The sequence below is a fragment of the Hemitrygon akajei genome, chromosome 3, assembly GCF_048418815.1.
Source record: "Hemitrygon akajei chromosome 3, sHemAka1.3, whole genome shotgun sequence".
NCBI lineage: Eukaryota > Metazoa > Chordata > Chondrichthyes > Myliobatiformes > Dasyatidae > Hemitrygon > Hemitrygon akajei.
In genome coordinates this window covers 89,080,798-89,095,502 of record NC_133126.1, presented here as the reverse complement: position 1 = coordinate 89,095,502, position 14,705 = coordinate 89,080,798, and the positions used below count along the sequence as shown (strand labels likewise).

The 14,705-nt window shown below is 42.1% G+C and overlaps 1 protein-coding gene across 4 annotated transcripts in view; it reads left to right on the top strand.

Moving 5' to 3' along the window:
• The window catches only part of rpap1 (RNA polymerase II associated protein 1), a 150,545-nt gene that overhangs the window by 81,050 nt on the left and 54,790 nt on the right, over positions 1 to 14,705 (top strand). For all 4 annotated transcript variants that reach the window (XM_073040307.1, XM_073040304.1, XM_073040305.1 and 1 more), the window contains exon 11: positions 7,419 to 7,586. In XM_073040307.1, coding sequence (XP_072896408.1) covers positions 7,419 to 7,586 — 168 coding nt within the window. The remainder of the gene's footprint in view (positions 1 to 7,418; positions 7,587 to 14,705) is intronic.

Sequence of the window (14,705 nt, the reverse complement as noted above, 5' to 3'; positions counted from 1 at the left end):
GACTCTAACAATATGATGGAAATTTCAGTTGTCAGGGGCATTAAGTGCGTGAAGTAACCAAATTTAGAGAGAAGGTTCTTGGGAAACTGGAAGTTATGAAGGTAGATAAGTCACCTGGACCAGATGGTGTTCACCCTTGAGTTCTGAAGGAGGTGGCTGAAGAGATTGTGGAGGCATTCGTAATGATCTTTCAAGAACCACTAGATTCTGGAATGGTTCTGGAAGACTGGAAAATTGCAAATGTCACTCCACTCTTCAAAAAGGAAGAGAGGCAGAAAAAAAAGAAACTATAAGCCAATTAGTCTGACCTTAGTGATTGGGAAGATGTTGGTGTTGATTATTAAGGATGAGGTCTCAAGGTACTTGGAGGCACGTGATAAAAGGCCATAGTCAGCAAGGTTTCCTCAAAGGAAAATCTTACCTGACAAACCTGTTGAAATTCTTTGAAGAAATAACAAGCAGGATATACAAAGGAGATTTGGTTGATGTTGTGTACTTAGATTCTCAGAAGGCCTTTGACACGTTGCCACTTATGAGGCTGTGTAACAAGCTATGAGCCCATAGTATTACAGGAAAGATTCTAGCATGGATATAGTAATGGCTGATTGGCAGGAAGAAGAGAGTGGGAATAAAGGGTGTTATTCCTGGTTGGCTGTTCCACAGGGTCTGTGTTGGGACCGATTATTTTTATGTTATATGTCAATGATTTGGATGATGGAATTGATGGTTTTGTTGCAAAGTTTGCAGATGGTACGAAGATAGGTGGAGGGGCAGGTAGTTTTGAGGAAGTAGAGAGGCTACAGAAGGACTTGGGCAGATTAGGAGAATGGACAAAGAAATGTCAGATGGAATAAAGTGTTGGGAAGTGTATGGTCATGCACTTTGGTAGAAGAAATGAAAGGCTTGACTATTTTCTAAGTGGAGAGAAAATATAGTCTGTGGTGAGGAAGGCAAATGCAAGGTCAGCATTCATTTCAAGAGGACTAGAATATAAAAGCAAAGATGTAATGTTGAGACTTTATAAAGCACTGGTAAGGCCTCACTTGGGATATTGTGAGCTGTTTTGGACCCTTTATCTATGAAGGAATGTGCTGACATTGGAGAGGGTTCAAAGGTTCATGAAAATGATTCCAAGATTAAATGGTTTGTCATATGAAGAGCATTTGGTGGCTCTGGTTCTTATAGCAGAAGATGTTATATAAAGGGGACTGAGCGTAGCATAGCAAAATTTGCTGATGACACTAAACTGTGTGGAAAAGCAAATTGTACAGAGGAGATGGAGAGTCTGCAGAGGGATACAGATGGGTTCAGTGAGTGGACAAAGTCTGGCAAATGGAATACAACGTTAGTAAATGTGAGATCATCCACTTTGGAAGGAATAATAGAAGAGCAGATTATTATTTAAATGGTGAAAAATTGCAGCATGCTGTTGTGCAGAGGGACTTGGGAGTGCTTGTTCATGAATCGCAAAAAGTTGGCTTGCAGGTACAACAGGTTATTAAGAAGACAAACGGAATGTTGGCCTTCATTGCTAGACGATTGAATTCAAGGGCAAGGAGGTCATGCTGCAACTATACCGGGTACTGGTGAGGCCGCACCTGGAGTACTGTGTACAGTTCTGCTCTCCGTACTTGAGGAAGGATATACTGGCTTTGGAGGCAGTGCAGAGGAGGTTCATCAGGTTGATTCCAGGGATGAAGGGGTTAACCTATGAGCAGCTATTGAGTCGCCTGGGACTGTACTCACTGGAATTTAGAAGAATGAGAGGGGATCTTATAGAAACATACAAAATTTTGAAAGGGATAGATAAGATAGAAGGAGGAAAGTTGTTTCCACTGGTGGGTGAGACTAGGACGAGGGGACATTGCCTTAAGATTCAGGGGAGAAGATTTAGGACGGAGATGAGGAGAAGCTGTTTTTCCGAGAGGGTGGTGAATCTGTGGAATTCTCTGCCCAGGGAAGCAGTTGAGGCTTCTTCACTAAATATATTTAAGATACAGTTAGATAGATTTTTACATAGTAGGGGAATTAAGGGTTATGGGGAAAAGGCAGGTAGATGGAGCTGAGTTTACAGACAGATCAGCCATGCTATGTGGAGTACTTGACCATGTATTCAACCTGAGCCTGAGTCTACAGAGGGTTCCTGTGCTGTGGAAGACGTCCTGCCTCGATCCTGTACCAAAGACGCCTCACCCCAGTGGCTCCAATGACTACAGACCGGTGGCATTGACCTCCCACATCATGAAGACCCTGGAGAGACTTGTTCTAGAGAGGCTCCGGTCTATGGTTAGGCCACATTTAGACCACCTCCAGTTTGCCTATCAGCCCCGACTAGAAGTTGAGGATGCCATCGTCTACCTGCTGAACCGTGTCTACGCCCACCTGGACAAGCCAGCGAGCACTGTGGGGGTCATGTTTTTTGACTTCTCCAGTGCGTTCAACACCATCCGTCCTGCTCTGCTGGGTGAGAAGCTGACAGTGATGCAGGTGGATGCTTCCCTGGTGTCATGGATTATTGATTACCTGACTGGCAGACCTCAGTATGTGCGCTTACAACACTGTGTGTCAGACAGAGTGGTCAGCAGCACTGGGGCTCCACAGGGGACTGTCCTTTCTCCCTTTCTCTTCACCATCTACACCTCGGACTTCAACTACAACACAGAGTCTTGCCATCTTCAGAAGTTTTCTGATGACTCTGCCATAGTTGGATGCATCAGCAAGGGAGATGAGGCTGAGTACAGGGCTACGGTGGGAAACTTTGTAACATGGTGCAGGCAGAATCATCTGCAGCTTAATGTGAAAAAGACTAAGGAGCTGATGATGGACCTGAGGAGGGCTAAGGTACCGGTGACCCGTTTCCATCCAAGGGGTCAGTGTGGACATGGTGGAGGATTACAAATACCTGGGGATACGAATTGACAATAAACGGACTGGTCAAAGAAAACTGAGGCTGTCTACAAGAAGGGGCAGAGCCGTCTCTATTTCCTGAGGAGACGGAGGTCCTTTATCATCTGCCAGATGATGCAGAGGATATTCTACGAGTCTGTGGTGGCCAGTGCTATCACGTTTGCTGTTGTGTGCTGGGGCAGCAGGCTGAGGGTAGCAGACACCAACAGAATCAACAAACTCATTCGTAAGGACAGTGATGTGGGTGTGGAACTGGACTCTCTGATGGTGGTGTCTGAAAAGAGGATGCTGTTCAAGGTGCATGCCATCTTGGACAATGACTCCCATCCACTCCATAATGTACTGGTTAGGCACAGGAGTACATTCAGCCAGAGACTCATTCCACCGAGATGTAACACTGAGCGTCATAGGAAGTCATTCCTGCCTGTGGCCATCAAACTTTACAACTCCTCCCTTGGAGTGTCAGACACCCTGAGCCAATAGGCTGGTCCTGGACTTATTTCCACTTGGCATGATTAACTTATTATTATTTAATTATTTATGGTTTTATATTGCTATATTTCTTCACTATTCTTGGTGCGGCTGTAATGAAACCCAATTTCCCTTGGGATCAATAAAGTATGTCTGTCTGTCATCTTACTGAATGACGGGGCAGGCTTGATGGGCCAGATGGCCAACTCCTGCTCCTATTTCTTATGTTCTTATCTTCTGTATTCACTAGAATTCTGTAGAATGAGTGGTGACCTCATTGAAGCATATTGAATAGTGAAAGGCCTTGACAGAGTGGATGTGGAAGGATATCTCCAATAGTGGGAGTGTCTAGGACCAGAGGACACAGCCTCAGAATTGAAGGGCTTCCTTTTAAAATGGAGATTTGGAGGAATTCCTTTAGCCAGAGAGTGGTGATTCTGTGGAATTCTTTACCTCGGGCAGCTGTGGAGGCTAAGTCTTTATGTATATTTAAGGCAAAGGTCGATAGATTCTTGATTGATCAGGGCATGAAGGGATACAGGGAGAAAGCAGCAGATTGGGGATGAGAGGGAAAATTGTCAGCCATGATGAAGTGGCAGAGCAGACTTGATGGACCAAATGGCCTAATTCTGCTCCTATGTCTTATGGTCTAATTGGAGCATCTCCCTCTTTTCCTGAGTGCCTTTGCCCCATTGCTTGAGCTTCTGCCTCTCACGTGGTTCTCTTAGTTGCATATTTACATCTGTATTCCATTTGTCCATCTTTCATGAGAATGTTGCTGCAACCCAGAGATTGTCTCTCGAGGTTCTGTTTTAAACCCAAGCTTTTTAAACTTTCATCTGTTTTATACATGCCTCTGGTTCCTCTGGAACTGTCGCAATCGGCATCTTGCATCCTGCTGTGAAGGCTCTCAACTCTTGACGCCAGGCAGTTGATATTTTATTTGAGAGTTGCATGCAGAAAACTACCATCCATCACCCTGGCAACATTGTGCCCTGTTTCCAGAAAACTGCCTCTCTTTCTCACACATTACACTTCCTCACTCAAATGCATCAGGTACCATGTACTCCTGTGTTCAATCATGTCTGTGGATTTTGGTTCTCATCCTCAGTACTTGCAACCATCTTGAATCTGTCTTGCAAGCTGAGATTTCTACAAGTGTTGTGATGTCAGCTACTGTCTTAGTTTCCTGTGTCATATCTACACCCTCTCTGTTCCTGATGACAAAGCAAATCTAAAGCACCTCATCTGAGGTGAGTTACCGTAGATGCCGGATTATAAGCCGCTACTTTTTCCCCACGCTTTGAACAGCTTTGAACACTGCGGCTTTTACTACGGTGCGGCTAATGCATGTTTTTTTTTCATGCCGCCAAAAACATTTTGCCTCGTAACAGTAGACCAATAAAATTGATGAGTAGTTCACAGAGGTCCAATGAAATTGTACGATAAATCAAGCGCACTTTCACAATTAAATTATTGTAAATCAGTCATTTGTACTCACCCTCATCAACATGGAAAACACTCGAAGAAAAGCATTGTGCTGCCTTTATGGCAGTTGTTTAGTTTATAATATTTTCGCTTAGTAATTCATTTGTTAGTATTTTCTAGTTAAAGTTAGAAGTGTTTTAACTATATTTGTTTTCTGTACTACATCCCGGGATGCTATGACGTCACATCTGGTTTCGCCGCGTCTTGTGGGAAATACCGGTTTGCGATAAACGGAAAGGTGGGGGGGGGAGCACATTAGATGAGCGCATTAGACCCGAGCGAAAACGCTGCTTTTAAGTTAAAGGCGATCAATAACTTTTCCTGGTAGGCTGCAGTATATATTTTTTTACCAGTCGTTAGGAGATATTGGAATGTTGTTCGTGCACTGTTCAGTAAAAAAGTACCGTAGATTCCGGATTTTAAGCCGCTACTTTTTTCCCACATTTTGAACAGCTTTGAACTCTGCGGCCTTTAATACAGAGCGGCTAATACATGATTTTTTTTCATGCCGCCAAAAACATTTTGCCTCGTAACAGTAGACCAATAAAATTGATGAGTAGTTCACAGAGGTCCAATGAAATTGTACGATAAATCAAGCGCACTTTCACAATTAAATTATTGTAAATCAGTCATTTGTACTCACCCTCATCAACATGGAAAACACTCGAAGAAAAGCATTGTGCTGCCTTTATGGCAGTTATTTAGTTTATAATATTTTCGCTTAGTAATTCATTTGTTAGTATTTTCTAGTTAAAGTTAGAAGTGTTTTAACTATATTTGTTTTCTGTACTACATCGCGGGATGCTATGACGTCACACCCGGTTTCGCCGCGTCTTGTGGGATACCGGTTTGCGATAAACGGGACGGCGGGGGGGAGCACATTACGCGAGCGGCGGAGCCAAAACGCTGCTTTTAAGTTAAAGGCGATCAATAACTTTTCCTGGTAGGCTGCAGTATATATATTTAGTTTATAATATTTTCGCTTAGTAATTCATTTGTTAGTAATTTCTAGTTAAAGTTAGAAGAGTTTTAACTATATTTGTTTTCTGTACTACATCGCGGGATGCTATGACGTCACACCCGGTTTCGCCGTGTCTTGTGGGATACCGGTTTGCGATAAACGGGACGGCGGGGGGGGGGGAGCGGCGGAGCGGCGGAGCGAAAACGCTGCTTTTAAGTTAAAGGCGATCAATAACTTTTCCTGGTAGGCTGCAGTATATATATTTTTTACCAGTCGTTAGGAGATATTGGAATGTTGTTCAGTAAAGAAGTATACGCAACGTATATTTAAAAGTAGCCGCGTTACAGGCACGGTTTGAAAAAAAGCATTTGCAATATGTATTTGTTTATGTTACCATACGGATTTAATTAAAAGTTAAAAAATCCTCACGTGTAATATCTTTCTGTGTAAATATCTCATATTACAACGTGGGACACCTGCGGCCTAAAATCCGGTGCGGCTTGTACAAGTACAAAATTGATTTTCTTTCTAAAATTAGAGCCTGCGGCTTTTAATCAGGTGCGCTCTGTAGTACGGAATCTACGGTACTTGTAGATTGTCTGGGAAGTTAAGGGTCAGTGCAGGCTGGATAGTGCATTTATAAGCCAGGAGCTTGTTTCGTTTTAAATGAGAACAGAGCATCGCTACCCACCTGAGGTATACACTGTGCAATCCTGTAACAAGATTAGAATTTAAATATTGGAGGACAGGTGAGTATTTGTGGACTATTCAGCCATCAAAACTGCATCAACTTTTGTTCACTTCTTACGTTGATAGCTTTAGTAGAGGATCTTAAAATCTGCCAAGCTGAGATTTAATTTAGTATAGACATTTTGCCAAGATGACTGAAGGCACACCCACAGATGTTGATCAAAGACCAGTGTTGCTGCGCTAGAGGATGTTATAGGGGCAAAAAATAAAGAGTTATAAATCAGAATTTTTACAAACTGGAAGCCAATTAACAAGTGAGTAGTGGTGCCTGTGAGATTTTGTATAGTTTAGGGTCTGGATAGGATTTTGCATGAGGATCGAAGATCAGATGTTGGAGAAGAGGGGTTTGGACTCATCAAAAGGCATGGTAAAAGATTTTAATGAATCAAATATTGTGAGGGTGGATGGGAATGTAAAGGCCAGAACCTCAGGGTCAAATAAAAAGTTAAGATTCTCGGAGAGAGATGGGATTCATAGTGAATCAAATATATTTTTGGTGGGACTGAAGGTAGTTACTCTTGAAGGAATGAGTACTGACTTAACAGTTTGACAGTGTAGAGGCAGAGAAGGCAAGACAGATGGTCGGTAGACTGAGCTGGATGTTGTCAGAGAACATGCGAAAGCTGACTCCATCGCTGTTGGTGTTGCCAAGTACATTGCATATAGAACCACAGAGAAATCCCTGGGGGTCTCTGCAAGTTATGGCGTAGGGGAGAGCTGCCTCTGCTCTTGATCCTCTTCTTGACATCTGAGAGGTAAAACCGAAAGTTTGATGCTTCTGATTGATTATGGGATGTTTGGTGCAAGTACATCAAGTTCTTTTCTTGTTGTTTTTTGCTAGGCTAAAGCGGGTGATTTCTCCTCTTCCCTCAAGCACAGTGTGTTGAGAATGCTGCTGGATGCTGGCTGTTTGTTCCTCCTTCGCTTTGCACTGGATGATAGCGCTGAAAATGTAATTGCTGCCTGTGTTCAGGCTCTAAGGGCACTTTTAGTCTCCCCTTCTGATGAGGTAAGTCACCCAACCCTTCAAATGTTGTTTGGATTTGAGAACTGCTGCCCTTTGCTTTGATTCAGTGGATCAGTGCTCACTGAAGATTTGACCAGTTGGTAGATGTATGGCCAGGGAATGCTGTTGGGTTTCAGATCAAACACAGTCCATTGTGATTTAGGGCAAATTGTGCCTTTCACAATCTGTTCCATTGAAGTCTTTGGTTGTACACAGCTCAAAGAAAGTTTCTTTTCAAAGTACATATGTGTCACCATATGGAAGCCTGAGATTAAATTTTTTGTGGGTATACTCACTAAATCCAGTAACCATAATAGAATCAGTGAAAGACCGCATGAACAGGGCAGACAACCAGTGTGTAAAAGACAACAATCTCTGCAAAAACAAAAAGAAACAGAAATAAATAAATAAATAAGCAATAAATTTTGAGACCATGAGATGAAGATTCCTTGAAAGTGGGTCCATAGATTGTGGGAAATTATTTGCTGCAGATTACAGTGAGAATAATTCAAAAAAAGTATATTTACAAGTATTCTACGTAGCCTGCAGAACGTTGCCGTAGCTTACCAATGTCATCTTGCATTGTGTTCTTTTGAACATTGCAAAGGAGGTTAAAAGGGGTATATGGGATGCTTTCCTCCATAAGCTGAGACATAAAATATTGGAGCTAAGTGATTATGCGAAAATTGTTTAGAACCGTGGGTTTATTATAGCTTGCATATTGTGTTTTCATTCTTTCTTCTTCAAAATTCCTCATTTGTAAGTGTGACTTCCACTCTAGCTTTGTGGGTTGTGAGGTGGTTGAGGATGTCAATGTGGGAGATTCTACAACAGGTGAAGATGGAGATTCTCGATGAGGAGAGCAAGTGGCAAATATGGGAGGTGATGCGTCTCTTCCATTGCCTTTGCTGTGTTCCTGAACAGCCCGATCTGAAGTTATCAGTGGCTTCATGAAAGCTACTCCTCTACCATGAACAGTGATGGTCCAGGGTTTGCCATGAATGATATGAACTGGCATGATGTACTTTTCAAAGAGGCTTTAGGATCCTATCTTCTAATTGGTAATGTGATTCTAAGACAGCAGACAGACTCCCCTGTAAACATTACAATCAGAATTATCTTCTGGAAAGATGGTAAAATAAATTAAAAACTAAAAATGCTGGCAGAACTCAGCAGGCCGTCAATGGGAGGAGCATCTACGGGAGGAGGTAGCGACGACGTTTTGGGCCGAAACCCTTCATCAGGAGTGAAGTAACCTGGGATAGTCAAGGGGGGGGGGGGGATAAGAAGTGGGGGGAGGGATGAAGTAGAGAGCTGGGAAGTGATAGGCTGGAGGGAAATGGGCTGGGGGAAGGTGGAGAATTATGGGAAATAAAAGAGAAAAAAGAAAGGTAGGGCTGGGGGGAGATTATAGTGAGGGGGGAAAAAGAGAGAGAAAGAGAACCAGACTAAAATTATAGATAGGGATGGGGTAAGGGGGGGGGGGAGGGGTATCAACGGAGGTCTGTGAGTTGAATGTTCATGCCGGCAATGAAAAACAGCAGTATAAAATACATTGGATTCCTGTTAATTGGGCCACTGGTTAATTGGAGCAGCTACTTGGGACAAATCGTAAAGAACTAAAACAAATCAAAGAAATTCCCTTTGTTTATTTGGGACACTATACCACTTAATCCAGGAGATTGTTGCTGAACAGTTTCTAACTAGCGTCAGTTGTGTGCATGTCGTGTGGCCGTTAGACACTACACTGTGCTTAAAGGAAACAGTTTTAAAAAGCATCATTTTGGTGTGTTTGTGTTTTTAAAACAAAGTGATTTTTGTGACTGATAGTTGGCAAGTAATAAGCACTAAGACAATTCAGAACTGTTTTACTCACTGCAGTTTCAAGCCTTCAGGTTTGGAGATTACAGAAATGGCTGGAAGTGAAAATCAAATGATTTCACTACTTCAACAAGTAAAAACTATGACAAATTTGAATGTATCGACAATCATCTTGAATGTTCCGGTGAAAATGAAGATCTGGAGGATGCAATTTTTGAAAGCATTGTATTCAAGATGATTGTTTTAATGTGTGACAAATTATCTACACTAGGTGTCTGCGCTGATTGTGTTCATTTACAGAGAATCAAAAGAACACGGCAGCACACACTGGATGAATTTCTCTGTCGATAGCTATTTGGAGTTTTATAGTACTGTAGAAGTAGTTTTGGTGGTGTTCTATTACATTAAAGCAATAGTTCATTGTTTTTATACCTTTTTAAAAAACTATTTCCATGAAACTTCGGCTAATAGCCGCTTAATTGGACCAAAATGTACTGGTCTCAATTAATCAGAATCCGTTGCAGTGCAGGCAGACAATAAGGTGCTAGACTATGGCAAGGTAGATTTTAAGGTTAGGAGTCTATTTTATCACACTAGTGGATCTTATGATCTTTGAGGTCCCTGGTGTTTCTGCTGCTTCTCAGATGTGGGTGGTGAGGTTGTTGATTTGTGACTAAAATTCCTCACTAACAAGGGTAAAAACTTCAGTGGGACGTGATCTAATCCTTAGGCCTCATTGATTTTAGAAGGCCTTTTCAGCTTCTTGTCAGCCTAGGGTGATGCTGGTAATGTGCCAGATAGTTTGCTGTGTTATGGAATCAAGGATGCTTGTGACAGGGACTGAGTTAAAGTGGTGTTCTGTCAAGTACTCCTTTCAGTTGACACTGAGTGTCTCTGCGTTCTTAACCTCTCCTCTGTTCTTGGCCTTCAGCAGTGTGAGCCCTTGGATGTTTAGGCCAGAGATGTTCATGACAAGATTTTGCTGTTCCATCATGAAAGATTGGGTATGCTGTGGAAAAGCGGGGGCTCAGGGCAGATTTAGCTGAGACCTGGGTAAATTAAGTATGACGTTGGTGTTTCGTTTAGCTGAAGGTTCAAAAACCAGGAGCCAGGAGCTGAGATGAATGAGCCAACAGCACAGTGGGTGGAAGGTATGTGAAACTCACTGTCTGGAAGGAAGCCAGAAACTTGAATCGATCACACTTGGACTATACTGAGATGTATACTTTAAGAACTGCATAACAAAGGTCAACTGCTAGATTAGGCTAGTAAGTTCTTTTATACTTGCACAGACATGATGAGCTGGAAGGCCAGTAGAATCATACAAAATTTGCAGTTGTACGGTTCCTCTATTTGTAGACCTCCATTCTCTGTCTTCTGAAATTGATCCACTGTACAAAAACACTTCTGATATTAGTCACATGGTCGCTCACCCAATTTCCCTAGCATCGCCTTATGTGGATATTAGTTGCATGGTCACTGGCTCTCATATACTATCCTCGCAGTCATTGACATTCCGATGTTAGTTCTTGGATAGTTCTGCCCTCCTTGAGTAATGTTAGGAGTAGAGACCTATAATATCACAATCCTGACATTCTCAACAATGAAGCTGCTTTGGGATACCTTCACTAACTTTTTCTCCTGGCGTCGTTGATTTTATGTCCTCTTCCCTCTAACCCCCTTCTGTGAATTGCAAAATGCTGCAGTCTCTGTGGCTGTGTGATAGAGCAATTAAATCCACTGCCTTATATTGCAGAGCCTCAACATCTCTCAACCCTGAATGCCTGCATTGCTGGCGTGGTGCTCCATCTTCCCATCTTATCAATCTGTGCCACTCTCACTGCACACTTAATGAGTTTTTCCTTTGAAGGTTAGCTGAATCACTCTCTCACACCTGGCAGATCCAAGCTCCCAGAATAGCAGCCTCGTTACATGCAGGCCAGCAGTCAGCAGATGTCAATCCATCGGCACAAAATAGTTGTCTCGTGAAGGTCTGTGCAGCCAGTACCGAGCACCAGCACCTACACACATGCCACATAGCTGGCTGACTATTACATTGTGTTGTAGATCTTCCTGGAAATGCTCTGAAGTTTTGAGAAATTCAATGGTTCATTTAATATCAGAGAATGTATACAGTATACAACTTGAATTTCGTACTTTTCACAGACATCCACGAAACAAGAAACCCCACAGAAACATTGAAGCCCTGAAGTCTTCCCCCTCCACCTCTTTCTCCCAATCTTTCTCTTCTCCTCCCCCCTTCATAGTACTTGTATGTCAACATATACTACCCTAAAATTCACTTTCTTGGATTAGCATGAACTTGGATTATTCGAAGTTCAAAGTAATCTTATTATCTAAGTACATATATGTCACTATATACTACCCTGTTAATTTTCTTGCAAGCATTCACTATAGAATCAATGGAAAACTGCTCACAACAAAGAAACAATCAGTGTGCAAAAGACAACAAGTTTTGCAAATACGAAAAAGAAAAAAGAATAGGAATTAAATATCAAGAGCATGAGTTGTAGAGCCCTTGAAATTGAGTTCATTGTGTGTGGAATTACAAACCAACCAGTCGGTACACTCTCCACTGTGCATCTGTAGAAGTTTGTCAGAGTTTTAGATGACATGCCAAATCTTCACAAAACTTCTAAGGAAGTAGAAGTGTCTTCTTTGTAATACTACTTAAGTATTGACCCAGAAATTATAACACTGAGGAATTTAAAGTTGCTGACTCAATCCACCTCTGATCCCCTGATGAGAGCTGGCTCACGGACCTCTGGTTTCCTCCTCTTGTAGTCAATAATCAGCTCCTTGGTCTTACTGACATTGTGTAAGTGGTTGTTGTTGTGGCACCATGCAGCCAACCTTTTCGATCTCTCTCCTGTATGCTGATGCGTCACCACTTTTGATTCGGCCTATGACAGTGGTGTTGTCAGCAAACCTGAATCTGGCATTGGAGCTAAGCTTAGCCACACAGTCATAAGTGTAAAACGAATAGATCAGGGAACTGAGCAGGGAGCTAAGCACACAGCCTTGTGGTGCACTTTTGCTGATGGTGATTGTGGAGGAGCTTGAAGTCTGTTTGATGCCTCAGACTGTCGAAATGAGAGGTTAAAGATAACAGTGAATACTCCAGCCAGTTGATTAGCGCAGGTCTCCTGTACTTGGCCAGGTACACCATTTGGGCCAGTTGCTTTCTGTGGGTTCATCCTTCTGAAGGATGCTTTCATGTCGTCCTCAGAGACTGAAATTACAGTGTTGTCAGGGGCTGAGGAAATTTGTGAAGGTTTCTCGTGTTTTGTCAGTCAAAAGGAGCATAAAAGACGATGAGTTTATCTGGGAGTGAAACTTCGTCGTCACACATACAGTATTGCTTGGTTTTAATTTGTAGGAGGTGATAGTTTTCAAGCCCTGCCACAGATGTTGAGCATCCTTCTTTGATTCAGGTTTGATCCAGAGTTGCCACTTCACATGTGAGATAGCTTTTTGAAAGTCGTAACTGAGCCTTTTGTATTTTACTTGATGCTTTGACCAGAAAGCCACTGATCTGACGCTTAGCAGATTATAGATCTTTTGATTCATCCAGGGCTTCTAGTTGAGGAAGACCGAATAATTTAGTGGGGCTGTATTTGTCCATGACTGGCTTAATAAAGTCGGTGACAATTGTGATGCATTTCTTGAACATGGCCCAGCCCACCGACTTGAAGCAGTCCCTAGCTGCTGGTGATCACCTCTTTGTTGCCCTTGGATCTATTTCTTCTAAAGCAATGACTCCACTTAGCACTACATATGGACTGTTGTCTATGCGTGCGTATTGATCTGTTGTCTACGCATGCACATTATTCTTTCTCTCTCTCACTTCGATGTGAGTACACCAGTTAAAGTCATCTCCCGAATGCTTGCTTTTACTCAATTGATATGTAGTTGTACAGACGGAACAAATTGGTGAGGAGGACGAACCTGAATGTCAGAAAATATCACCAACTGCACCAACAGTGAGAGTTAAACAGTACAGAAGCTGTCAAGGACGCTAACAAAGGGACACGTGAGTACAATACATAGTACACACTGAGAGACAAGCAACAAGCAAAGTTAAAAGTGAAAACAACATGGCGATGGCTTCAGTCGGGAAAGTTGACAAATTCAGTGGTGCTAATGAAGGCTGGGAGTTGTACATCAATAAAGTTGAACTTTATTGTAAAGTGAATGATGTGGATGAGCAGAAGAAAACCCCCACACTTCTGAGGTTAACAGGTGTTAGAATGTACATTCTCTTAAGCAAACTAATTCCTGAAAAGCCAGAAAGCAAAACGTTCAATGAAATTGTTACAATTTTACAAAATTACTTGAGCCCTAAACTGCTGGTAATAGCTGAAGGATTTAGATTTTACAAAAGGAACCAGTCAAAGGATGAAAACATTTGGGAATACATTGCAGAACTGTGCAAACTTTTCTAGTACTGTGATTTTGGAGATGGACTTTCTGATGTATTAAGGGACAGGCTTGTATGTGGTGTGCATATTCAAAGCACTTAAAAGAGGTTACTGTCAGAAAGAGATATAACCTTAGAACGAACATTGATCATTGCAATATCAATAGAGATTGAAGCTAAGGATGCAGAACTACAGAAAAAAGAGGTTAGAATGTGAAATACACAAAATGTCCCTGAATGGTGCAAAAAAGCAAAAATATTATCTATGTGGTAAATCCTTCCATAATGCAAATGATCGTTGCTTCAAAGAAAGAGTTTGCAGGAAGTGTCACAGACAAGGTCACATAGAGAGAGTGTGCAAGGCAGATAAAAAACACCACCTAAGAGAAAAACCACACAGAGTGAAAAGTTTCACACATAAAACTAATCAAATACATTAAGTGACCGAATTTGAAAGATTGACTTGCCACAAACCTATCTGCAAATGGAGATTGGGGAGTCAAGCAGGAAGTTCCTCACAATCAACACTCACAATGGTCTGTTCCAGTATAATCATCTCATCTTTGGCATTGCATCAGCTCCAGCAAATAGGCAAAGAACAATGGACCAAGTGGTCCAAGATATCCCAGGAATACAATGTTACCTTGATAAAGTCATTGTGACAGGCAAGAATGATGAAGAACACCTCCAGAACTTTGGTAGAGTACTTACCAGGCTGAGTGAGTATAGTCTGCAGACAAAGAGAGAGAAATGTGAGTTTTTCAAGAATTAAATTTCATATTGTGGACATGTCATTGACAAGCATGGCTTACATATGTCACAGGAGAAGACTGAAGCAGTGCTGCAGGCAACCAAGCTGG